Source organism: Polyodon spathula, chromosome 15 (assembly GCF_017654505.1).
Source record: "Polyodon spathula isolate WHYD16114869_AA chromosome 15, ASM1765450v1, whole genome shotgun sequence".
In the NCBI taxonomy this organism is placed as follows: Eukaryota; Metazoa; Chordata; class Actinopteri; order Acipenseriformes; family Polyodontidae; genus Polyodon; species Polyodon spathula.
The window spans coordinates 35,446,445-35,473,632 of NC_054548.1; the positions used below are offsets into that span (position 1 = coordinate 35,446,445).

At 35.6% G+C, this 27,188-nt stretch overlaps 2 protein-coding genes across 2 annotated transcripts; one reads left to right on the forward strand and one right to left on the reverse strand.

The window, feature by feature from the left end:
• Positions 1-1,861: 1,861 nt before the first annotated feature.
• Positions 1,862-19,304, reverse strand: LOC121327964 (ubiquitin carboxyl-terminal hydrolase 16-like). Its single transcript, XM_041272353.1, has 18 exons — positions 19,142-19,304; positions 18,618-18,714; positions 18,097-18,275; positions 17,452-17,555; positions 16,558-16,673; positions 15,377-15,570; positions 13,252-13,347; positions 13,039-13,169; positions 12,725-12,812; positions 11,881-11,962; positions 11,550-11,641; positions 11,054-11,107; positions 10,133-10,300; positions 5,071-5,746; positions 4,274-4,368; positions 2,835-2,921; positions 2,553-2,700; positions 1,862-2,266 (listed from the first exon to the last, which is right to left on the reverse strand). Exons 2-18 carry the CDS (start codon positions 18,676-18,678, stop codon positions 2,118-2,120), a joined length of 2,520 nt encoding a protein of 839 aa, XP_041128287.1. The 5' UTR covers positions 18,679-18,714; positions 19,142-19,304; the 3' UTR covers positions 1,862-2,117.
• A 204-nt stretch (positions 19,305-19,508) lies between these two features.
• rwdd2b (RWD domain containing 2B) lies at positions 19,509-26,907 on the forward strand. Its single transcript, XM_041272354.1, has 5 exons — positions 19,509-19,653; positions 22,979-23,196; positions 23,758-23,825; positions 24,304-24,666; positions 25,449-26,907. Exons 2-5 carry the CDS (start codon positions 22,990-22,992, stop codon positions 25,693-25,695), a joined length of 885 nt encoding a protein of 294 aa, XP_041128288.1. The 5' UTR covers positions 19,509-19,653; positions 22,979-22,989; the 3' UTR covers positions 25,696-26,907.
• Positions 26,908-27,188: the final 281 nt, after the last annotated feature.

The window sequence follows — 27,188 nt, forward strand, 5'->3', positions numbered from 1 at the left end:
TGCATAGAGGTAATAATAAGAGGTTGTAGTCCAAATAATAAACACACTTTATCCACCCCACAACAATACTGAACACAGTCACCAGCGGTTATTTTTGTGACTGGTGTAGTGCTGCTCTGGCTTTTTGCTGGCCCAAGGCAACAGCTCTCGATATGTGTTAGGTGTCTGGTGGTTCTCAAGACTCTCACGAATGTGATATTAGTTTTCACTGAGGTATCTCACAATCCTTCTAGTTTCTAATTACAAAACCAAGTGCAGGAACAGATTGCGATTCTCCATCCTCTTATGCAATCACGCATGACCCCTTGGTAAACAAATGCAGCTGCTACGTCGTTTCACTTCTAGGAAAATATGTTCTTGCAGTAGAGTCATGCCGCCTTCTAGACTGACGACTTCCCCATCCTGGGAAACAACTGTCAGGCCAGCCTGTCTAAAGAACTCTGTTCTCGCTGCTTAGCACCCTCACAGGTCAGGAGGGAGATTTACAACCAAGATTCACTGTATTACTGTCACAGACATAACCAAGACTTTAAACACAGATTTAGTTTAGCAGACTTTTTAAATAAAGTGAAGCCCATTTATCCTGCCATAACACTGGATTCATGCCCTTTGTCTTGGTTATTACCATTTACACAGCAGGGGTTATAACATATTAGAGCAGGAGATGATGAGTTGGCATTTAGATAGTGGATCTTTGCATAATGACGGTATTATTGTTACACATATATCAAAACCAGTGGCAATTCCCAGGAGTGTGTGATGATGTTCTATCCAAATGCACAGAAGTCTGAGCATTAAAATATCTTGGGTTCAAGTAACCTGACACTGATGACTTATCCAGTAGGACACACTTTCATAAAATGACCATTTAGGCACATTTCTTTACCATGCAAGAATGAGGATCTTGACAACAATGATGATTTTCATGATCAAAATCTTCTTTATTGTATTTCTATATTTAACTCTTATCCAGCACTTGCCGCTTGGTTTGTCTTAAACAGAATTAAATCAAATATTTATACTGAAGCAAACTACAAATATATTTCAGTCTCATTTTGGCAATTTATTATTATTTTTTTTTTATAAATGAATTTCCACTTTCACTTAGACTACAGATGTAAAGTTATAAAAAAAAAAAAAAAAAAAAAAGTAGAGAAATACATTTCATGAAAAGAAACAAATAAGCTTAAAAAAATCCACCCTTAATTTATTATTTGAAGAACCTTATTAAATTAATTGATAAAAAAAAAAGTCTTTACACAAGATAATAACAAACGCTTTATTCCTAAGTTTTAATGTAGTAGTACTCCATATCTAATGACACACGGACCCTGCCAAGTAAGATACTTTTCAATCCTGCATAATTTCTCATGGTTTTCAAAAATTTTGTTGAAATACTTTTCATTAAAAAAAAAAAAAAAAAACTGCTAGTGGAGTACTGCAATTTGTAATTTCTATCCTGTGAATATAGTTTGTTCTGTGGAGGAATCACTTGCCCCTTTGTTCTGTGAATGCACACTGCAGTACACTATTTTTAATGTAATGCTTTTCTGTTTATCATTTTTCCTACACATTTAACCAATATCAAAAATACGCATGTTAAATAGACATCAGCTTTAGTTTTATACAGTAGTGTGTATAGCATAAGGCAATTTATGCAATATGCATTTGAAATATTTTCCATGTAATATATTTTCCAGGACTGTATCACAGTAATACAGTGTATATATAATATATATAATATATATATAATATAGATATATATATATTATATATATTATATATATATATATATATCTATATATTATATATAATAATGTTGTAGAATATATTACACAAGTGTAATTAGTGATTAGTTACAAAAGATTCAAAATGTTCAAGTTTATACATTTAGACAATTAAACAGATTTTTTCATTTGAAAAAATAAAAACATTTTTATTAGATCAAGTTTAACATTTCATTCTTTTGTGGATAACTATAGTTTTTTTTGGTACCTTAATATTCTTTTTGTCCCGTAATTCAGTGTGTAAACAAACAGCATAACATTCTGTCATGCATATTCATGAAACAATTGCCTTTTCTTTCTTTAGCAATCCCAGCAGCTCAAAAGTTTGGTTCAGTGTTTGTCTGTGTGTGTCTGCTGGATAATCCTCTCATAGAACAAGAGGTAGGCTTGTGAGTTCTGTACTTTACTTTCAGGCACAGCTTGAACACTTGAGTCACTTATATGGAACCAAGATCCTTTCAATGACTCTGCTTCTGACACTGTCAATACAAAAAAAGTGTAGTTTCTTAATTAACTTTCCTCTTTATGAAGACAGACACACAGCATGTTCAATTTCAGACTGCTTTGATGTTTATATAAAGATGAACAGTCTGCATTTCAAAACACACTTGCGATATGAGATATTGGAAGTGCACCACTGGGACTATGAAACAGCAACCCAACAGTACCTGTTTTTTCACTAAAACAAAGATGCAATTACTGAATTCTCTTAACGCAATGTGTTTATTACTCTTTCAGTATTAATGTGTATATTCAAATACATACCTTGCGGGGTCATGCCATTAAGATGCTCTGAAAGGTGGCAGTTAGATTTGACTTTAACATAGGCAGTATAATGACCAGACCTCATAGTACCACTGTGTTCCACAATTCCGTACAGACCGTACAGTACCCGTTTGTCACCTGCTACATTCTGTGGAGCAGACATAACTTATGGTTAACAGATTGCTCAAAACTACAAACACTGGGGCACACAGCTAATCTGTAAATCCTTTTTCACATTTTTGTCTACACAATACTTGTAACAATGTATGCAAATGCTTTTACCTTGCAGTTCACCGTGCAGAAAGGGGCCAAATCAAGAATCTGAGGAAACTGCACCTGTTTGTTTACTTTGCATGTGCTGTACCCAACCTAAAGTGAGACACAAAAAGACAAAAAAGTTAACCTTTTATTTTTTTCACACAAACTAATACAAATTATTTTTGGTGTCAGTTATCTTGTGTAATAAAATATGGATATGTGTATGCCTGGATGGAATTAACACAACTAGCTGGTGTTAGATTCAGTTTAATTTTATAATGTTTAAATTTAGGAATGCAACATGTTGTTTTGTATTGTTACACTGCATTGGGTCATTACAATGAAGTTGGCAAGCAACTTCTCTACATAACCATCTACTTAAAGAGTAAGTAGCAGGGTTCAGAAAAATAGTATTACACATCCCAGCATGTTGCAACTGTTTAAATAGTGTGCCTTTATTTTTTCTTTTCATTGCTAACATCCTGACAACTTTTTACACTTATAATTTTAAAGTCTGTTTCAAAGCTCTCTACAAAATGTCCACTGTAATGTACTACATGGGTTATTGCCCACAAAGTTAAACAGGTAGCACATCAAAAACGATCCATGACATGGTAAGGCAACAGAAAAGCCAGAGCACTTGTTAAGTTTTTGTTTTGTTTTGTTTTTTAAAAATTACTTAAGTGTTTTTTGACAGATCTCAAACCCCAATGCACTAGAGCAGTATCCCGTCAATTTGTCACACACTTTTCAACACCAACAATTCATCACAAACTTCTCATCACCAGTGGCAATTCACCATGGACAATAGCTCACTGATTAAGGCCACAATATATCATAAAATCTGTGCTAAAAACAAATAGAGCTATAATAAATGTAATACAAATTACATAAATAAAACCCATAATATACTAACTTTTACTACTAGTTTGTGACCCCCTAACTAACAAACAAACAAACAAGCAAAAACAAAACAAAAATAACAAGTTTGCTTTTCAAACCATTGTTTTAACACCAGAAGCGCCGAAATTTCGAACTACTGCACCGGTCATTTTCACCTGTAGCGTTTTAAACAGCTGTGATATGATAATGTACCCTCCATGATGAATTGTCGCTGGTGATGAATTGTACCTGGTGATGAACTGCTGATGAAGATTGTTCGTGATGAATTGCTGATGATAAGTTAACATAGACCCCACTAGAGCGGCCATTTTGAAAAGACCTTTGAAACAGCCTTAAAAGTTACGTGTAAAAAGTTGTCAGTATGTTAACAATGAAAAGAAAAAAATACAGGTACGTTATTTAAACAACAAACAAGTTCTAGCAACAGGTGGGGACATATAACGTTATTATTTTTAAGAACCCCACTACTTACTTCAAGATGTGCAAAACATGATCTGGAAATACTACAACCAGACACCTTACAAAAGTCAATAACCTAACCTAAACACATAACATATTACCTGTTGGAATCTCTTTAAGTGAAGAGTAAGAACAGGAGGGGCCATAGAAATTAACATCTGCTTTTGGGCATCAGTGTACACACACTTCTTGTCACCTTCAAATAAACAATCTTTATTCAAGCAAATGTCATGTAATGCAATGTAGTTCAAATAGTCTCATCAAATGTTAAGAAAGCATTCCCCCCCACGTTATAAAATACTATAACAGAACGGATGGTGACGCTGTATTAGTATGTCACATAAAATACACAACCATACTGCTGCTTTTCAACATACTTTACTCACAGCAGAGTATTTGTTCCAGACAGAAGCATTTTTGTAATTGTTTTAAATATAGTTTTTTCCCCATCTATCACATACTACATTTTTTTTTTTTTTTTTTTTTATTATAAAACACTAGCTTAAAGTCCATTGAATAATACCAGTCATACAATATTACCAGATTCTGTTGTGGAGAAACATCCCAATTTTACGGTGAGTGTCAAATTATTTTTTCTATTTTTTTTAAATGTGAAATTTAAATTATGTTTAACACATTTTGATGTGCACAAATATAGTCACAATTGCCTTTGGATAACATCTACTGGACGTGGCTGTAGTATAAAAGCACAAGTTCCACTGAAAACTGAATTGACAATAAATATCACTATTATTTATCTTAATTTTGGACATTGATTTACCAACTCAAACAAGTATCATTTTCAAATTTACAGTTCAAGAAAACAATGGAAGCCACATGCTATGGAGCGTGCTTTTTTTTCAAAAAACATAACAAAAAATATAAAAAGTAAATTTACCCGAATTGGATTTTGGTTCCTTGTACTTTCTTTGTGAGCAAGTATTACACCGAAGCCTGTTTGTTCCTGTGAGTTTCTCTTTTTGTGTAAACTGATACAGGCAGGACTGGGTTGAACTTTCTTGCTTTCCTGGAGTTTCTCGGTTGGCGAGAGTACAAAATGCCACCTCTGGGTCTTGGTTAGCCACTGTGTATTCCTTGGCATCAAAAGGACCATCACAGTTACCAATTTCTAACTCTATATCGTCATGGGAAACAATGTTACCGTTCAGGCTTATTTTGCTTAAATCTTGAACAAGGTTTTCATCAGGAGTAAGTACACTGAACTGTTTAAAGTGTACTGTAGTGGTATTAGATGGTTCTGGTGAATTTTCTAGAGGGTCTAACTGCTGACCATCTGTGTTGTTCTTTTCAGCTTCTGTGTGTCCATTTGCATTGTCATGCCCAGCAATGCTGGTGTCTTCACAAAGATCTGTATTGTTTACTTCTTTTTCATTCTGCAGCACTGGTTCACTGCTGTCAGTACATCCATTTAATTCTGTTAGGTTCTCTGTATCTGGCTGGCCGAGGTTGCCCTGAGATGAGGACCCTTCACCGTTCTGATGTTCCTCTGAATTCTGCTCAGTTGCATGGGCAAGTAACACCTTTCCTTCATGTTTTTGTTGCCTTCGCTGGTTCTAAAAAAGAGCACAAGTAGAATTGTTAACCATTATAGTTCTATTAAAGTTGTATTAACCACTTTAGCTCCAGGATGTATGCAGGAATGTCAAAAGACAAAGCACCTCCAGTACTATGCTATACCTGCATAAGTCAAGATTTGCCATCTATTCAATGAGGTTGCAGCCTAGTCTGTCGGCGGTATGCATGCTGTATAGGCACTGTTTTTCCAGTGACGATGCATTTTTCACAAACATTCCCTGCATCTGTGACTGCATTAAGAAGAATGGAAGATACAGCAGGAAACCACCAGCGATCTAAATGTGTATATACAGTATTGACTTTCATTTCGGCATAGTTTATTTGCAGTATTACTGGTTTACTTATTTTCATATAACTTGCTTGATATTATTTTAAACTAATTATGTCAACATTTAAGATTGATTCAGACTTCAGAAGTAAAGAAGTTTGATGAGTGATCAGGGATTTTGAAAACAATTGAAAACTTTGAAAGAAGATTTTATTTTGTGAACCATGCTTTGATTTTGCACCAAAGTGTACAGTGTAACAGATACACCCACCATTCAACTGTGCAGGCTTTCATGCTTACCTGAAAGGTGTTCACATTCCTGTGTGCTTGCACCAGCAACAAACATGCCAGTACATTACAAGTACAAAATACAGTAAAAAAAAAACTGAAATAGCTCGATGTGATGTATGTTTTATTAGTCACAGCAAAAACTAAATAATAAGGTGCATGCTACTGTTTACAGAAAAGTTGTTTTTATTTTTCCTGTTTATATAAACTATCTTTATTCTACAGAAATCTTGCATTTCATATGCATGATACAGTTTACAAATGTTTATTTTATTGTTCATTGCATTATGTTGTTCATAAAAAAGAAAAATGTATATATCAAATGTGTGTGTCTTACTTATTTTATTAGGTTTGATTGGCTCAAGGGGGCTTACAGAGTTAATGAAAATGTTATATATCATTGATTCATGTTTTATTTTCTGTCTAACAGTATTTTATAGTAATTTCTGGGGTAAAAAAAGCAGTGAATGATTTGAAGAATCTGTTACCTGGCATGCACATTAATTTTTATATCTGGAGTTGAAGGGGTTAACCATATTTAACAATAACTTATTTTCCAAAACATAGTTCCCTCAACTCATCCCTTTGCTACTTAAATATATCTTTACATAAACATGTAGCATGTGCAATAAAAAGTAAGTGAAAATAAGATATTTCTAATATTGGACCCAGATCTATAAAATTATTTCTCCTCCATATATGCATATTCAATATACAGATAGATATTTAAATATGGTAGGTATTAACATTAGGGCTATAAGCATTCATTGTGTATTGATGAATCATGATACTTTCTTTGCATGACATAATGTATTGCAACAGAGGTATGTTGCTTTTTTTATACATCATACAAGACTCCGACGTGTACTGTAATACACATTATATTGTGACCTGCATATGGAGTTGCCTTTTTTTGTGTGGGAGGAAAGGTTTGCATTGTTATCACACTACATAGGGATATGTTAGACATTTGTATGTCCAGCTAAAGATCATTGCTGCAGTATTGCCACTTGCACAGTTTAAGTGATAACAGATCAAAACTGCTGAAAATACAGAAGCTGTCTGTCCACCAACACGCAATCGCACCGTGTGTGAGAATCACGAGAGAAGTTAAAAGTGCGAGAAAAGTATGAGCGGTTTAAACTGAAATGTGTGTGACAAAAATAAAATTCAAAGACTGGAAGGTTTGGACGATGCTTCACCAAGTGATCCTACATCCCCTAAAAAGAAATCTTGTATTCGAAACTGCACATTCAACGACAACTGGCTAAATGCAACAAAGTTCAAAGACTGTCTGAGAAAATGTGCTGATAAAACAAACGCCTGTTGTACAAACTGTCCGTGCGTCTTCACTGTAAAATATGATGGAGTCGATGCTGTTCAGAAGCATTCGCCTGGAACAAAAACACCAAACAGCAGTTCAGAATGCAAAACAAAATGTACGCATATCGACGTTTCTCACAGTTAAAGACGACGCTGTGGCTGCAAATGAATTGGCCTACGTCTTTCATGGAGTGAAGCACAACTACAGTTTTTTGTCAATGGACTGTGGCAGCAAATTAGCTACACGGCTACGTGCCAATTCCTCTGGCAAAAAAAATGAAGCTGGAAAGAACAAAAATTGAAAGTCTGGTTGAGAATGTACTGTGACTACTTTCTGTGGATACAGTAGTTGAAAAGCTGTTTTCCCTTTGCAGTTGCTACTGATGCTTCCAACAATTTTCAATGTTTTCATGCAGTGCAAAAAAAGTTGAACGTCTTAAATCCTGCTTTGAATTTGTGCAGCAAGATTATCGCAAAGTGCTTTGCATGTGCCCACTCGCTGGTTAAGCATCTTTACTGCAGTTGAAAGGATTCTGTTGAACTGGCAACCTATCAAGGTGTACTTCTTGGAGCTTGGAGAACCAGACTGACAGGCTAATTTGGAGATTCATCAGAAATCAGAAGCATGAGTTAAGTGACAAGTTGATACTTCCCGAGTGCTACATTTATTTTGTGCATTCTGTCATGGCTATCTTTCAGAAGTCAATCTCCATTCTTGAAAAGGATTATATGAATGCCACAGAACTTTTCAATGTTATGTCGGAAGTGAGAAGCCAGCTGATTGATAGAGCAAACAATGAGCAACAGTTTTTTGGTTACCAGGTGAACAAAGCTTTGCCACACCTGCCTAGGGAGGCCCAGGAAAAATTCAGACATTAAGTAAAGGCAGTGTACAATCGAGCAGTAGCTTACCTGGAGAAACAGTTTTCTTTCGAGAACTCTTGACTTAAGTCATTTCCATGTCTAAACTTCAAGAGTGTGCAAGACAAAGATAGAGTAATTCTTGGTGATAAATCTCCCTCCCGAACTGTGAGGGCGCTGCGAAAAGGGAACAAAGTGCCCTGGACTGGATGGACAGACAATTAATTCCCAGGGTTAGACATAAGTCAGTCATCTAGAAAGGGGGCAGAGCTACGGTACACTAAATCATCACCCCAGAAGGGAAACGACGTGGCAGCCGTGGATTGGAGACTGGTTGCACTAGTTAACCAAGGGGTCATGATTGACGGTAAAAAAAAAAAAAAAACAGTAAAATAAAACATCATTGCCCCAGGATTATCGTTGTCTGTTTATTGATCACCACTGCATTCCTGCACCTGCACACTGTTAACCACTTTACCAGTGTGCCATCATTTGATTACTTTATGAAGCTGTATGACCTTCTGAAATTGAGTGTAGACAGGGATGACTTGTACAGGGAGTTCTATCTCTTGAGGACTGCTGCCAAAGCTATAATGGAATATAAGTCTCACTGGACCTGCTGATGAGTGGCATGCGTTTTTCAGGGCAGCTGAAGCCCCAAATATCTCGAAAATTATTAATCGTGTTTTCTATGCCATGCAGTAATGCATTTGTGGAGCAAGTTTTCAGTTTGATGTGAAACCTTTGGACTGACGAGAGGAATCACATAGGTGTTGGACTGGTCAAAAGTGAACTTTGCATTACATGTTACCTCAGCTATTACTGTCTGGAATTCTACGATGCTGCCGTTAATAAGAAAATTGTTGGAAGAGGCAAAATCAAATGAGAGTGCAAATTCCAAAAATAGAATCAAAGAATATTATGTACAAAGTTCTAAAAATCGGTTCACGTGCAAGTATACATTTCATAATGTTTATCTGTGCTGTTAAAAAAAAAAAAAAAAAAAATCTCAGAACAAATGAAGAGGGACACAAAGCAGCTTTATGCTGAAAACAATCAAGGTGAGAAACACTGTATGGCAACATGCATGATGAATGCCTTAACTGCTGTGAAGCTCTCCAGGACCTACACACTCAAGGTGCAACATGCCAGCACATGTCACATCCTGTTGTGCCTTATAGTGCTTTTACCAAGCACTAGGAAACAGGTCAAATTAAGTACACCCTTAAGCTGGGTCCACATCTGAGCGATCAGTTAATTGCAACCAAATCACTTATATGTGGATGTCCCTGCAACCAGTTGCGCAGTTCCAAGCAATCTCCTGAGCGACTTCTGTAGACATAGGCGATCACACGGTAATTCGCAAACTAATTATAATGCTGACTGCACGGCTTGCACATCCTGTCAAAGAAGCGCCAATTTAAAGAAAAACTACTTCACCTTGTAGATGGAATAAAAATTAAAAAAAAAATCAGTCACCTCAGTTATCATAAAAAATTAACGACTTCTGGAGCAAATCGGGTTGCGCAACTCATCGCTCAGGTGTAGACCCGGCTTTAGACATGATGCAATATGCATCTCAACTACCCATAATTCCACAATTAAGGCATTAAAAGAAAATTACCTTTGCTTGTTTTTTGGCATGCTTCCTGTCCTTCTTTAGCTGGTATTTGCTACTACTGGCAGTGGGGATTCCATTATCTGCATTATTTGCAGGAGAAACATCATAATCTTCATCTTCATTTATGCTAGGTTTTCTTTCACTTTTCTTCAGTGGCTTCTTCCTGTAAGCCTAAGGGAAAATAAACCCCATAAACCAATGGCATGAAAACTCAGTTAAGCCAAGAAATAAAACAGAAGTATTATGTATAAAGACTTGGTACTTAAAGTAAATCTGTGATAGCAGGACATTTAAATTCTGCATAGAAGAATGTTTTTTAATGCCATCAGGGAAATTAGGACATCATCATTTTACATTCAATGTAGTATTAGCAGGAGTGTTAGAGAAGTTTTAAAAAGTAATCTGTTAGAAGTTATTTAAATAAAACTATAACTAATTACAGCTACAAATAGTTACTTTTCAGGCACAATTTACATTTTACAGAGATTTTTCTCCCTGGTTTGGTCAGGCTGCAGCTTCAAACATTCTTTGAAAATACAGCTATCAAGTTACCTCTTCTGACACCATTTTCAAGCAAGGCAATATGAAAAGCACGTCCAGCGACGTGTAAAGTTTAACTTGCACTGAAGAGCTTTCTGATTTCCACGTTAAGCATTAGTCACATACAATGTAATTTGTTACCACATTACCTGTCTGATAAAGGAACCATTACAGTTACAAGTTGAAAAATGTAATCAGATTACAGTAATGGTGTTTTACTCCCCAACACTGATTAGGAGCCACTAGGAATTTGTTTGGAATTTGGAAACATGTATTTTTCAACAAGAAATGAACAAGGAATACAATTACACAAAATACATATTCAGGAAGTCAAGCTGAAAGAAATGCAAACTATCATTTTGAAGATACATAACATTTTTGTACCTCATCTGAAACAGGTAGAGACAAATCCAGGAACATCTCTGTTACCAAAGATATCTGAAGGACAACAAATAGAGCATCTATTACTGTCATGGCCAACAGTATCTTTCATATCTATTTTATTGAGACGATGGAAGCAGCACTTATTTGGTAATAACCTTACAATCTGTACACAGTTAAGTTTAAGATAAGTTATGGGTTTTGCTTTCTAAACATTGAGGAGACTTTATTATAACGTCAATAACAGCCAAAAATATAGTAACACATGTTGCATTACAAAATGTTAGGCAACACTGATATTTTACTTAGGATAAAATATTACGTGTGTGAAGGAAATTAGATAATTACAAGTTTTATGAAAGTTCAATATACGTTAGTGAACTTGATCCAAGTTATTTTCAGTTTCCTGGTACTAAATAATTAAAAGATGTATAATTTAAGAAATGGACAGTTTCAAAACCAGGAGAAAATGAAAAATGTTGGGAACATATTTACTTACAGTTTTGCATTCCTCACACATAATGGTGCTTGTTAACTCTCCTCCAAATACCTGGTCTACAAAGTTCTGAAGCTCCCCCTTCTTTTCATATTCTATTTAAAGAGACAATGTATTGTTTATATTCTGATGGGTGACATGCGCATTCATAAAAATAACTGTTTCATTACTTATGGTTGAAACGCATGTCAACTGAAATATTACAATTTCTTCAAAAATTCTTCTGAAATCACATTCTTGTGTAACCCTCCCCATGGAATTAAACCAGTACTGTAGCTAAAACAGCACAATATAATAAGAACTAAAAATACAATCATGTGAATTGTGTGCTTACCTTTTACCAGCTTCTTTGATTCTTCTGCATCTACCTGTTTTCCAGAATCATTCAATGTCTTAAAAATCCCTGCACTTTTTCGCTAGGAATGACAAATATAAAGTTTATCTGTATGTGAACTTAACTATTTCAGCTCGCTCTAAGTAACTTTACAGATGCACAATTTATCCTTAACACAGGTGTCATACAACAAAAATCCAAAGCATCGACCATTGTTTCATAGTCCAATTTATGTGTTCTTGTGCATATTTTAGCCTTTTAGACTTGTTCCCCTTTCTTAACAGAGGTATTCTGAATGCAACACATCCTTTAAGTTCTGATTTCAAGAGTGACCTTCGTACTGTTGATTTAATGGACGACACCTGTGCCTTCTGCCAGTTCTGTTGTCAATTCAACGCTCATCTTCTTTCTATTCCTTAAGAATATTATCTTCAAGTATTGCTTATCCTTGTTAGACAGTCTTTTGGGTCTTCCAGTCCTGGGTTTGTCAATTACAGATGATGTTTCTCTGTACTTGTTGATTATGCTTTGGATACAACGCCTTGAAAATCGAGTGATGCGAGCTATTTCACTCAGTTTTTTTTTATGCAAGTCAAGGTTGTTATAATAGTAGAAAACACTAGCGGAGGCTTTGAGTAAATTGTTGATTCTCATAATGCATCAGAGTAGAAAAATCCAAGATGTCTAAGACTTTTGCACAACTGTGCATTATTTATTTATTTATTGTTACAAAATACAAATCCTCACTATCATTTATTTTCAACTTGAATTGTGAATTCTGATTCAACAATAAAAAAAGTCTAACAAAAAATCATCCATTACTTTGTTCATACCTAGAGCTTACCTTGATTTCTTCAGACCTCATTCCATCCAGCAGATAGCAAAGGAGTTCATGACTATCCTGCTGCTGAAATCCTCTAAACCGGGCAGCCCTGAGAAACGAGCAACACAATTTCAATCCCAGCATGTCTTACACTGAGCGACAGTGGGGGGAGTCTGCTATCCTGCTGCTGAAACTCTCTAAACTGGGTAGCCCTGAGAAACAAGCAACACAACCGCAATCCCAGCATGTCTTACACTGCACGACATGCTAGTGCATTCTCAATTAAATATGGATTCATAATGGGCAGGTGAACAGATACTACTGTTGATACTCACTTTTTACAGACCTGGGAGAACAGTTCTTTGGGAGTAACAACACTCTTCTTGGTTTCCTGAATTTCAGTGAGAAACTGACACATGGCCAATGTCAGAGACCCTGGTTTGTCAACATTTATTACGATTGGCCCCTGAAAGAATTAATAACACGTTACACACGTCCTACCAGCAAAGAAAAACAAAACAAAAAGAAAGCAAATTGTACTAACTAACCAGTTCAGAAGACAGATGTGGTGTAATCTTGATGGTGGATTCACTGTCTTTCAGGTCTTTGAGAAGCTCCTTTAGAAGTTTAGTCTGCGATAGAATCTTTTGTGAAAAAAAGGAAACAGTTCATGTATTCTGACTACCAGATGTACAGTAAAACATACAAAGTTGATAAAGTAGGCAGAGATGCTATCATCCATAACTATTAGACAGTCAATAGTGCTAAATTTATAAATACTACTGGAGCGTATTTCTACCAATCACACAGCAGCATATACACCACGCTTAACCAGAGCATAGTAGCATCCATAACTGTTATCAGACTGTTCGCCAATCAGTAGCCTCATAGAGCACAGTGCACCTTTATGACAATGCAACAAAGACTAGCTGGTACATTTTGAGGGAGAAAAACCTCAATATAGTACGATGCCAAACTCTAAGATATTCAAATTATATACATCGGCAGCACTTTCAATAGAAGATAAGTGAACCTTTCATCATCATATTTGTTTAATGTTTTATTTCATTAGACATTGTGAAAATAAATTCTTTCCATCCGATACGATTTACATTTTTCTAAATAGGCTGTAATAATTAGATTATCATTACCGTTGGGGGACATGCATGTTTTGTGATGAACTTGGTGCATGGTAATAGACAAAAAATACCCTCAGAAGATACAAGAGTTGCACCTAGTGGAGACAAAACTACACTGCAACATTTTTTACTGTATCAGTTTTTTCGTTTAGTATATGGAAAACTACAAAGCTGTATGTAATTCAGTGTGTATCTTATGAATTCATTTTTGGCTATACTGTAGGGACGCAAATGAAATGCACTAGGGACTGAAGAGAGTTTTGATTGGATGTTTCCAGAGTAAGTTATACAACAGTAAGCATTATAGGTTATACAGTAGTATGAGAGTAGTAGACTATCATTCCTGCATTTGCTGACAGATCTGACGCTGCCTTCCTCAACTGTGATGGCGATTATGATACAAAACTAATGTACCATTGGTATGATTGTGTCGTTAAAATGAGATGTGTTGTATTCCCAGAGTACCAATACTTCATTCTTAACTCGTAGTTTAGACACAATGTGACTCTTACGAAGAACTTACGGTATGTCCTTGATGCTAAATAAATCCAGTAGGGTCACACTGCTGGTAAACAGGTCAAATTCTGCAGTGTTGCCTTCCATCATTAAATGAATTGTGATGAACAGCACTATAACCCGCCACCGCTTAGCTCTCTGGTTTGCTTACAGCGGGCTTGACAAAAACATTCTTTACACACAGGGATTGAAAAGCTGGGTTTGCTAGAGTACATACTAATACATTTTATCCTTGGATTTTCAGTACAGGCACTGAATTGAAATCTATGAAAGAAGATCATTGTTTGCAGACTACTACATTTTTCTTTTTCTCCTATGCAGTCTCACGTTTGAATCGATACAGAGGTCACTGATTTAGCACTCATATTGTCAAGAAAAACATCACAATTCACCGTGCATATCAATGAATCGGCACCCACCTAAAAAAAGTATGACTAAATTTAGGCGAGCTGTAACCAAAATACAGTATTTTATTGTTCAAATACACACTATTATGAAATGCATTAGCCCAAAGTGTCAGTGCTATACATTCCTGGTACCTAATCACTTAAAGTATGTCACATGGTCCAAGTACAGTTAGACCACTGGAATACAGGAAGCGATTAGGTACAAGAAGCAACAGCAACTTTTGCAGACTGATCTGCATTAAAGTAAATTTAATTGGCATTGAACCAACACTTGTTTATTTTTCTGCAAAATAAGACAATGTTGCTAGTTCTAACTAGCTAACACTCATGAAAAAGTAGAGACCATGCTTACATTAACAGGATGTCCATGTGAATTGCAAATTAATGTGCCAAGTTTCATCATAAGCAGTTTTCGTTATATGTAAAAATGTGCAGGAGTGTGACAAAAGCAAAAGGACAGATGCCTCCATACATTGCTAGCTTATACTACTATCAATAATTTGTGCTACTACATTTGTACATGCACATAAACTGTATCCGTCACTCCTCTTAAAAAAAAAAAAAAAAAAAAAAAAAAAGTTTAACTCAAACCTTCTCCACTTATTACCAACCTGCATGACCGCATTAAAGAAACATGTATTCCCAAGATTGCTGAATCCTTTCACAGTTAAACTAGTGTTTTTCTGAGGTATTTCTTTGTGAGGCTTTTCTTTTTCTTCTGTTCCAGTTCCACCTTTCTTACTGTCCTTCTGTTGTTCATTCTTATTTTCTAGTATTTGTATCTGGTTTTCATGTTCTTTAACAGCTGTTAAATTAAGAAAAAAAGAAAATCAATGCAGCTAATGAAGGTAGTTTTATTTAAAATTCCCCCCCAAAACAACTTTATATGTACAGTCAACACGTGATTGACATTTACAATTGAAACAATCTAAATTAAACAAGAGGAATGCAAGAGTCCATAAATGCAGATTGACGTCTCTCGTGTGACTGTGAACTGCACATATATCAAATTAAAGTCTCACATGTTCTTATTGTGTAAATATTCCATTAAAATTAAAATGTATAAACCAAAATGCCTTTAACTTTGGTATTACAAATAGTGTTTTTTTCATTTGCTTCTATGTTTATACCTGGCTTATAGCCGTAACTTTCCAATACGTTGTGGCTTCAAGAGGAAAAAAAAAATTCCACGATATTAGTAAATGCTCCTCTGGTTCATTAAGCAAGTCAGACAATGCTAGTGTTACAGAAGACTGCCATCCAGCTTTCTGTTGTTACCACCACACAACTGCACTCAGGGATGGTTTCATGCAGGGTTAAAGACCCTTTTTCAATAGCTCAGTCAGGTGACTTTCACAGTAGAATCACATCTAATTGTAATAAATGCTTTATTGCAGTTTCTTTGTATTCATGTGTGCGGTTTTGACCAAGTTATCCTGGTATTCAGTTGACAAAGTACTGTACAGGCTAAAAAATATATATCTTTCAGGAAAATAATGCTGACCAAGCTATTATTGACTATTGATGGCTACATGTATGCTGTATAGGTGAAGGATTAGAAACAAAAATGTTTTTTGTGCCTGCACACACACAGTTCCTGTGGGATGGTTGTCATAAAGCAGCTCATACAGGAGGCAACAGATTATTTATCTACACCAGTTACACAGGTATGTCTACTGTATCATCACTTTAAACTTTTGACCAACATCTAATTAATGTCCCCTGGTAATTACTTTTCAGCAAGTAATGACATTTGCATACACGATTATCAATACTGAAAGTTAAAGCTTACTTTTATTTGTAGTTTTCCTGGTTGGTTCTGAAAGAGTTTGCTTTTGAATATAAGTTACAAGCTGTGACAACCGCCCGGTGCTGGAATACTGCACATCATCATCACAAAGGTAACACCTGGGTCAAAACACAGATACACAATCAAAATAAAAATGTAAAAAAATGAAGATAAAATAAAAGCCTTCAGTTGTAAATGTTCTGATCATTAGTGGCTATTCCAAATGCATGTGTGGATTGAAGCCAATTACCAACTTCTATATAAATCATGTATAAAATAGCTTTGTGGTAGTTTTGTATTCCTGTTTAACACAATATCTCTTCATAACTGTCTAATTTTCTACATTTTCTACATTTTCTACAGTGCCTGTTATTGGAAGAAGGCTTTCTTCCTGTCGCTCTCTACAGTGGTGTTGTAGACAAGCACAAATTAAGTAGCATTTCAGGACAAAATAAATCAGTCCTGCGATAGCAGATCTGTCCATCAGAACGGTCTTGTACCAACCATCAGCTGTGACACACGTTTTATGCCATCACTGACTATGCAGAATGTCTTAAATTCTAATGTTTCTTCATTTTCATATTCTGTTGTTTAACTGAAGATAACCAATTAAAAAAGACTTATTTTTGCTAATGCAGAACGCTTAATAGGTAAGCTGTCCCCTGTAAATGAAAGATTCATGATAGCCTTCCAGAACCTCAAAATGCAAAAGCACCCGGTTTCTTTTTTGGTCTCGTACAACATTTAGTCTTTTAAACAGCATGGAGTAAAAAAAAAAGTTACAAAAACCCACTCTGTCGTTACTTTAGAAAGCAAAATGAGGTACAGCGATTCATGGCTTACTTCAAATGTAATGTTACTTTTCCTTTAAGGTGCTACAAGGTGCATTCAACTCACCAAATGTTCCAGTTTTCCAAACTAACTACCAAGCAGTGCGGGTCCGAGTGTGGTTTTTCAAAGTGCTTAATGGCATGCTGTTGATCAGAATCTCTTCCACAACCCTTAAACAAAATACAATCAAGACATATTTACTGTACATCAGCGGAATCAAAATTGAGACTTCCCCATATACTGTGACAACTGCTTAGTACAAAGAGCTTTACCCGTGCTTGTAGGCTATAGGTAAGGATGATCTGATAAAAAGGAGTTATTTGATAAATTATGATAAACAAATGTGTCTTTAATTTTTTTTTTTAATATTATATAGAAATCAGGTACAAAAACTCTAAGAACTACATTTGTACAACATACATAGTAATAACCACTTTTGTTCTTTAGCAACTATTATACCCATTCCACCATGCACACGTTGACAGTTATGCAAGAACATATAAATCAACCTTGATTAATAATATTACTCCTGCTGTTTGTCAGGATGATGAAGCTTTGGTGTACTGTAGAATACAGGCCAAGGCTTCCAACTGCATTACAATAAATCAGTCACATTTCCGCCATTACAGAACCACAATTGCTATCAGTCTGTCATAATGAAAAAAAAAAAAAAAAAAAAATCTTATGTTTATGCACTTCATAGATATGTACCCGATGACCACATTTCAGACAAACCCAAATCAATGGGCTCTCGATGTTCTCGATTTCAATGCTGTCCCCTTCTTTTCCACCACCCTTACAGTCTTGGCACGCATTTAGCGTGCCATCCTTTAGTGCCTTTTTAATCAAGCTCAAATCTAATCCCTTGCGAGTGTGTGGGCACCGAGAATCTGCAACAACAACAAAACAAAACAAAAAAATTACAATTATTTTTGAGTCTGGGTACACTCAGACCCATGTGCTGTACCTGACCTGAAAGCAAGCACACATCCGTTACAAAAATGGTACTACCAAGACGTACATGTTACATGGATTAATTATATATATATATATATATATATATATATATATATATATATATATATATATATAGATAGATAGATAGATAGATAGATAGATAGATAGTTCATACTGTTGCCTAAAAGAATAATAAAGCAGTTTTATCTTTCTCATGAAGAAAATGCTTAAAAAGATTTCAAAAAAAGGGAATATATGGTGATTTTTTTCTCTACCTGTAAACTCGGGAGGAGCATCATCTTTATAGTTTTTTCCTTGTCCGCTCTTCTTCCCCATTACCGTTTTTTTTTTTTTTTCCCTATGGAATGCAATCTAGGATAAAACCATAAACATAAAATAGTGTTCACTAATAATCACAACTCAGTTTTTTTATTTTATTTTCATTGTTACTTTAGAACTTTATTTTATGTATTCTCGTGTACAATATGTACAAAAATACAAGAGATTGTATCTGTTATGAAATTCGGTTCAACCCCTAAATGTAGTATTTACAAATCACTTCAAATACTTTGCCCAAAACTTGTCAATGCAGACACCGGCACGGCGGGTGCAACAGCAGGTTACTGTCCGTGGGGAAATAAAAGAGTTTCTTTCCTAACCACGTCATATAATAATAATAATAATAATAAATAATAATAATAATAATAATAATAATAATAATAATAATAATAATAATAATAATAATAATAATAATAATAATAATAGTGCCGTCTCGTTGAAAGAAATTATACTAACTGACCTCGTTTTGTGATTCTAGATAATGGCTCCTTCCGTTCTTTTAATATTATCCTGAGTATGACAAACGTGTTCCTTTATTATCCGGGGCCTTATGAATACACAATTTACTTCCTTAAGACCCGGTGTCGTGACAAATTTTGAACCTTGCTGAATTTTGCAATTAAAGTGAGGTATGCGCATGCGTCAGTGTTTCGTTGAATTTTGTCCGTGTGATTACTTACCTCTTAAATAATTCCATGGACCAAGTTCAACTGCGAACAGCCATATGAACACATTATATATATATATATATATATATATATATATATATATATATATATATATATATATATATATATATATATATATATATATATATATATTAGCTGTCTAGCTCTATAACATTTAATTTGTATACCGAGAGTTCACAGTAAAATCAGAGCGATGCATAAGGAATTACACGGACAAAATTCAACGAAACACTGACTCATGCGCATAACTCAAAGTAATGGAAAGTAATTACACGGATACGCGGTAAGTTTGGCATTTTGATTTATAAACTAACTTGACGTAAATCTACAGAGATGTACATTGTCGTTAGTAGTAAAGTCCATACTGCGATACCATTGGTATGTTATACTGGGCCAAAGCGTTAATATGGAAATGACAGCCCAAATAAACCACAATGTACACCGGGTGACGTTTTTAAAAAAACTAATGTAAATAACATGGCCCTAAATATTTGACTGTTATTTATAATATATGTTAGTTGTCACTATTAGAAAAATATGAAATTATGCAATGAATCACTGTAGCTGTGGGTGACGTCATTTCAATACTTTATTAAAGTATGCAAGTCCCATTGCCCCAAACTTTTAAGGGTAATTCCGTGTCAAATCAGGAAAATCACCACCTCAAGATTTTGATTTTGCTTATACAGTGCCTTGAAAAAGCATTTGGCCCCCATCCCTTTTGTTCACATTTAAGAGTCTCACAGCATGGGATTTTGATGCATTCTTCCTCACAGAGCCCCCCCCCCCCCCCCCCCCCCCCCAAAAAAAAAAAAAGAAACTAGTAAACAGTAAAATAATAAAAATTAAAAAACTGAAATGTCATCATTTTTGAAGTATTCATCCCCCTAAGTCAATACTTGGTTGAACCACCTCTGACAGCAATTACATCCAGTAGTCTTTTCGGATAAGTCTCTATTAACTTTGCAGACTGTGATGAAGCAGTATTTGCCCATTATTCCTTGCAAAATTGCTCAAGCTGTGTCAAGTTAGTTGGGGAACGGTGATGGACAGCAATTTTGAGGTCTTGCCACAGATGTTCGATGGGATTAAGGTCAGGACTCTGACTGGGCCACTCGAGGACATCTATTTTCTTCATTTTAAGCCACGCCAGTGTTGCTGTGGCAGTGTGCTTTGGATCATTGTCCTGTTGAAAGACAAACTTCTTCTGCAGTTTGAGTTTTTTGGCAGAGGGGCGCAGGTTTTTATCCAGGATTTCTCTGTATTGTGCGCCATTAATCCTCCCATCAATCCTGACAATATTGTCAGTCCCTGCTGTTAAAAAGAATCCCCCATAACATGATGCTACCACCGCCATACTTTACGGTGGGGATGGTGTTACCTGGCTGGTGTGCAGTGTTTGATTTGCGCCACACATACCGCTTAGTGTTCAGGCCAAAAAGTTCCACTTTAGTCTCATCAGACCGCAAGACATTCTGCCACATAACTGCAGTATCTTCTAGGTGACATTTTGCGAACTCTTTGCGGGCAAGGATATGGGTTTTTTTCAGCCAGGGCTTCTTCCTTGCCACTCTCCCATAAAGGCCCTTTTTGTGGAATGATTTGGAGATTGTTGATACATGAACATCATCGTCCATCGCAGCCACTGACTTCTAACTTATTCAGAGTCACAGTTGACCTCACAGTAGCTTCCCTAAGAAGTGCCCTTCTTTTCCGGCAACTAAGTTTAGAGGGGCGGCCTGATCTAAGCAGTGTGGTGGTAGTTTTGTATTTTTCCCACTTCTGATGATGGACTGCACTGATCTCCTAGGGATGTTCAGTGCCTTTGAAATGGTTTTGTACCCTTCCCCAGATTTATGCTTCTCTATAATCACATTATCATTATCAGTGTCTTCTGTAGAATTCATGCAAATAAGTGCCACCGCTTTAGTATTTCTGTGTTGCTGGGGCCCTTAAAATTGAAAAATTGTCCAGTTGTCAAATTCCTGAATGGATGATTTTTAAGACTATGCTCCTTCTAAAGTAGAACAGGTATCACTTTCAGATTGCTTAGGTGTGCTCATAATTTAACTGACGTAATGTTTGCAGCCCTGCTACTGTCTACCTACTTTATTTTCTGATTTAATGACTCCACAAAAAGGCTTCAGGGTGAAGGTATTGAAAATGGCCCCATCTTTGAAGGGCTGTGACAGAGAGTGAATGAATCCTAGTCAACAATCTCCCTCCCGACCTGTGGGGGCACGTTTTAATGGGAGGACACTTTTAAAAAGAAATCATCAAGCAAGCTGACTTCACTATGCATAACCAGATTTCATACTCCTCAATTAATTCTTTGAACTGCCAGTCGTTCAGGGCTTTGGAAGCAATGAAATTCACAATCTTGGTGACAACCTGCATAATATCTTGCATTTCACCATTTTACACCTTACTCACGAGCATCTTGGTGAAATCATGCAGTGAAACTTCTTTCTTTTTCATTAGACCCAGCAATCGTTTTTCTTTGCCTCTCATACTTGGGGCACCTTCAGTACACACAGATACGAGTTTCTTCTAAGAGATGCCAGTCTGATCAAAAAAACATTGACGTGCATTTATAATATCTTCACCCCTTGTTTGCGTTTTCAGTGGAATCAAACCCATTTGTCTTTGGGGAAACGAAACATAATTGTGGTACATCGCATATGTCAGTGTTCTCATCAAGAGCAAGACTATAACAAGGAGCTGTCGAAACGTCTGAAATGACTTGTCGGATGTCTTGACCGATTGCTTCAATCCTCCTCATCACTGTAGTATCAGATAAATGTAGCCTCCTAATTTGTTTTAGTATTTCATTTTTGTTGGAGAAATCTGAATTTAAAATTTCCGCATAAGCCACGAAACGTTCTTTAACAATTTCTGCATCTGTAAAAGCCTTTCTGTGGCGTCTAATACCCACGCAATTTCAACGGATGCCTCTTTCAGACATCCTGCAACCGAGCTAGCAGTTTTTAGCACTTTCTGTTGTTTTTTCAATGAGCCGACAAGCTGGTTGATTTTGCTTTTCCGAATCGAACTACCAGGTGGGTATTTTTCATTAAGTTCCCCATGCACAGTCAAATAATGTCGCTCCATATTGCTGGTTTTTAATACAGAGACAGTTTTCTGGCACATCAAGCAAAGTGTCATTTCAGATTTCTCGTTAAAAATAAAGAATAAGTCATTTGTCCATGTGGCAAAGTGGTTAGCAGTGTGCAGGTGCACATGATCCATAATCAGACAGACAATATCCAGGTGCAATGATGAGTTAATTATACAATCCAAATGCCTGACGGCGAACAACAGTAAACAATAACAATGTTATTGAGAAGCAATACAGAGGCGTGAATTATGTTACTTGAACTACATTTGTGTGCATTGTTTAGAATGGACCATATGCTCAAATCAGCTGGTATTAGTAAATCTGGTGTATCCAATGGTCAAGTAATTTACACGTGACAATATAACTGGTACAACTATAGCCGATAGTCCTTACTTAAAACATGGATGGTACAAGTCACTGCCAGTTTTGAATGCTGGGTGTTATCTGAAAGTATGCCTCCTTCTAATAACACATGTAATTCTTCTAACAGACTAATTTGAAATGGATGGGATTGAAGAGGCCAGAATACAGCTGTCAGAAATTGAGCTCTTGCTAAGCATGTTTCCCGGTAAGGAAGAGCTCATCATAAATGACCAGCTGGCATTTGCAGAACTTCGAGACTACGTTGAAGGAAGGGCAACTGACCCTCCTTCTTCCAGGGCACAATTTACAATACAGCAAAGGTTAGAATCTGCTAATGATAACATGGTAAGTACTAGTAACCTTTATTGAGCGTAATATACATTTAGTGGTTTCATCATTTATTTTATTAATAAAAAAATCATTCTGTGAATACGGCACATTTGGAAATTGTACGAACAGACAAGTTCATGTCTGCAATATTTCATTTTTGGACATCACTTATAGGCAAATCCCATCTTATCAACCTGTGTCCTTTTAACAGTGAAAAGTCTGCCTATACTGTACACTATGGCTGGCCACTGTGGGCTATGGTAGAAATAATGTATAGCTTGCCTAGTCACTGATACAACCAGGGTGTGTTTACACGCAAAGTAAAGCTAAGATTAAGTTCAGTACAAAAAAAAAGTTCATTTTTAAAGTAATCGTATTCATATAGTTACCATATTACTTTGTTTCCTTCTCAATACTGTTTCCATTTGTCAAAATAAAATTTTGAATTCACATATTGTTTGCCTTTATATAATAAGATTTTTTTAAACTGAAAAATGGTAAACAGTAAAAAAAAGTCAGAAGGTGAAAGAAAAGAAAACAGGATTTCATACGACCCTGTTTTTTGTCTTGTTCCAGGTGATGTTTTCACTGTCCTGCACCTATCCTTTGAAATACCCAGCTGTTTTACCAGAAATTGTTGTAAGGTAAGTTACACCATGGAAAGAACATAAACACATTTTGTTTTTACTGTACATTGTATTTCAACAAACTTCACCATGTTAAATGACCTAATAAACGTAAGACATACAAACAGAGAGCCTTCTGTAACAGCTTTTTTGGTTATAAATTAAATGCTAATAGATACCTGCAAAGCAAATGGAAGTGTTGTTTAATAAATACCTTTATCCAGTCTACACTATTGGTTATATTTTAATGACACAGCCTCACACTTCGAACGTACATAAATTCTGCTTGTGTCTTCCGCCATGGGTGTACGTGTACATCACCCCCTAATTAACATCACTAAATGCAATAAAGAACAACAGAAATAGGCTTACAGTACGAGTTTAAAAACTGATCTGCTGCTGTTAAGGAAGACTTCCTAGTAGTTTGTTTTTTCTATAATAGCTTTTGCAATAATAACACATTTTAGTATTTTTAAAATATATTTTTGTTTTCTAGGTCTTCAGAATTAAGCAGATCAACTCAAGCACAGCTACACACAGATTTAAATGCTTACTTGAATGAGAACTGTTGTGGAGATGTGTGTGTTCTGACTGCTATAGAGTGGCTCAAAGAACATGCATCTGTTTTCTTTAATAAGGACCCTTCTCCAACTGTAAAAAAACAAGCTGGCACTCCATTGAAAAGTAGTATTTTTACAAGGCTGTGGATCTACAGCCACCACATTTATAACAAGCAGAAAAGGAAAAATATACTGGATTGGTCCAAGGAACTTAAGCTAACCGGATTTAGCATGCCTGGGAAACCGGGCATTGTGTGTGTGGAAGGGTCTCAAATAATCTGTGAGGAGTTCTGGGCAAGGTACAGTATGCTGTTTTCAAGTGCAGAGCCATAGTGACAAAGCTTTACCTTGTTAGTTAGTTAACAATGTTTTTTTCATGTTTGTCTTTAAGTAAAATTAACCTGCTATATTCTTAGCCATTAACAGGTAAGACAACAGTGTAGATCATTTCTAAAAAGAAAAGAAATACAACATTTAGCTCAATAAAGTTTTAAAAGCACACAGCTGGTTTCACAGAACCCGATAAGCACAAATCTCGGCCACCTAATGTTCAGCAGCTGCTCTACTTATTTTACTTTTTTAAGTGTCCTTTGCTTTTGTTCCATTTTGATCTGTTAAAAATCATATGAATAATTTTATGTTGTGTTTTTTATAACAAGTTGTATTTGTTATCCTACCCATATTGTCTTGCTTCAGACAAGGAAGTTTATTCCAAAACAATTTAACAATGCAATTTAAAAGAAAAGCTTGAAACATTGTAAAATGAAACATATTTGTGTAAACTTCATAAGCACTGTTTCCAGAAACAGATGTTAATGAGGATAACATCACATAGAAAAGAGGCTTTAGCTTCCTACTGCTATATTAATAGGGTTATGCCAAAATACAGTAGCAAGTTTGTTACAAGGGACAAAAGCTAAACCTGGAATTCAAAAACCTGTAGTAAAACAGACACAACTTAGTTTGTTGTTGGGTACTTCAGCTTTTACATATACAGAATGCAGCTAATAATATTGAACAAATACAAAAAAAAAAGATTTGTTGCAGAAAAAAAAAAAAAAAACTATGTTTCTCTTTACAGGCTCCGACGGCTAACTTGGCAGAGAATCTTAATTCGCCATAGAGAAGACATTCCTTTGGATAATAGCTGTGCAAATATTGATGCAGAGCTAGAAAAACAAAGGAGATTTACTGGGTTTGAAGAAACCATTTTTGACATTCGTGGAAACAGAGGAAACCATATGGACCTAGGACAACTCTATCATTTTCTGAATGAAAAGGGCTGTGGAGATGTTTTTCAGCTGTATTTTGGAATTGAAGGAAGGTAGCCTCAGATTGTGATTACATCATACACACTCTGCCTGTTGAGAGCACTTTAGATCATTTTGATGGAAACCCCGGAAGCAACCATTCACAAGTTTTTCTGATTGTAACGTGGTTACTTTCAGCAATGATACATGGAAAATCTGGCATTTATTAAAAAGTGCTTTCTAACAATCTGGTAGAGGGTGAAAAAATATCTAATCCAAGTTATAAAACATTACAAAGAAATAAAATAAATGTATTCCATGTCATTAGATTATTTTTGGTATGTTTCTAATTTATGAAAATTGATGTGATTTGAACAAGTAACATTTTATGATAAAAAACTCTCTGGTTCTAACATTCTGAAGACTTACAAGATGTCAAATATTCAACCAAGATAGATTTTTAATAAATACTAAAATAATATGTCTATTAAGCCTATTACTTGCCCATGTCCTTTGGATAAAATAAGCACAAATAACAGGAGATAACAGTAATCAATTAATTTACTCCCAACAACGTATGTGAGTTTAAGGGAGTTTTTGGTGTCTTATTCTGGTCATGGATTATGAGAAAAAAAATTAAATGCAGAATCTTTGGACCACTGATAAATTAAAAGATCAAAATATATTACAAACTTTACAATAAATTGTATGTTACAGATGTCACTGACTATGTAGCAAGTCCAGATCATGTATAGGAGCATTTTGTGTTTAATAGCCACTGATATACTCATTCTGTGAGCAGCAGTGCTTGCTCACTACTTCTCTGTGGGAAGATGTATCTTGAACAAGGAACCACTGATAACTGACAACTGCTTATGCAATTGTCATAAAACTTTATATTAACATTATTTAGCTTACGTTATTGTTTATATACTGTGTGAAGCTGGGGATATAAAGTAGTGAGTCTGCCAGTCCGTACATCTGTATGTCACATATTTTTGCATCTATCTAGTTGTCATTAAACTTGATATTATTTGGTATAAGGTATTGAGAGAATTAGATTCTGGGGATATACAGAGGTGTCTGCCTGAATATCACACTTGCATTTTTGCATATTTTGTCCATGAGCTCGGTGCCTTGATCGGTACCACCCCAGGGAAACCAAAAATATATGATAGTCCATCTAAATGAGTAGCTTTATCCTAGTAGTGTCCCCTTCAATGTTTTATGTCATTTTCCATTTTGCTACTCAGTGTTGCAAGCATATGCAAAAGATTTAGAAGTGAGTAGTTTTTTGAGATTTACAATTATACTGTATTTACAGTATAATTGTAAATCTCGAAAAACTACTCACTTCTAAATCTTTTGTAGTCATCTTTGTATTACTTTAGTATAAATACATGTTAATTTGGATTCATATGTTGTTTTTTTCTGACTTTATGTGAACGAAAAGACACACATTTTCCCATTCCCATTTCCCATTGGAAATAGTGATATTTTGAAATATCACTGTCCTGGTCACAAAAGCAAAGTTTGTGGGGAATAATAGCCATGTTCTATACTTTTTAGGC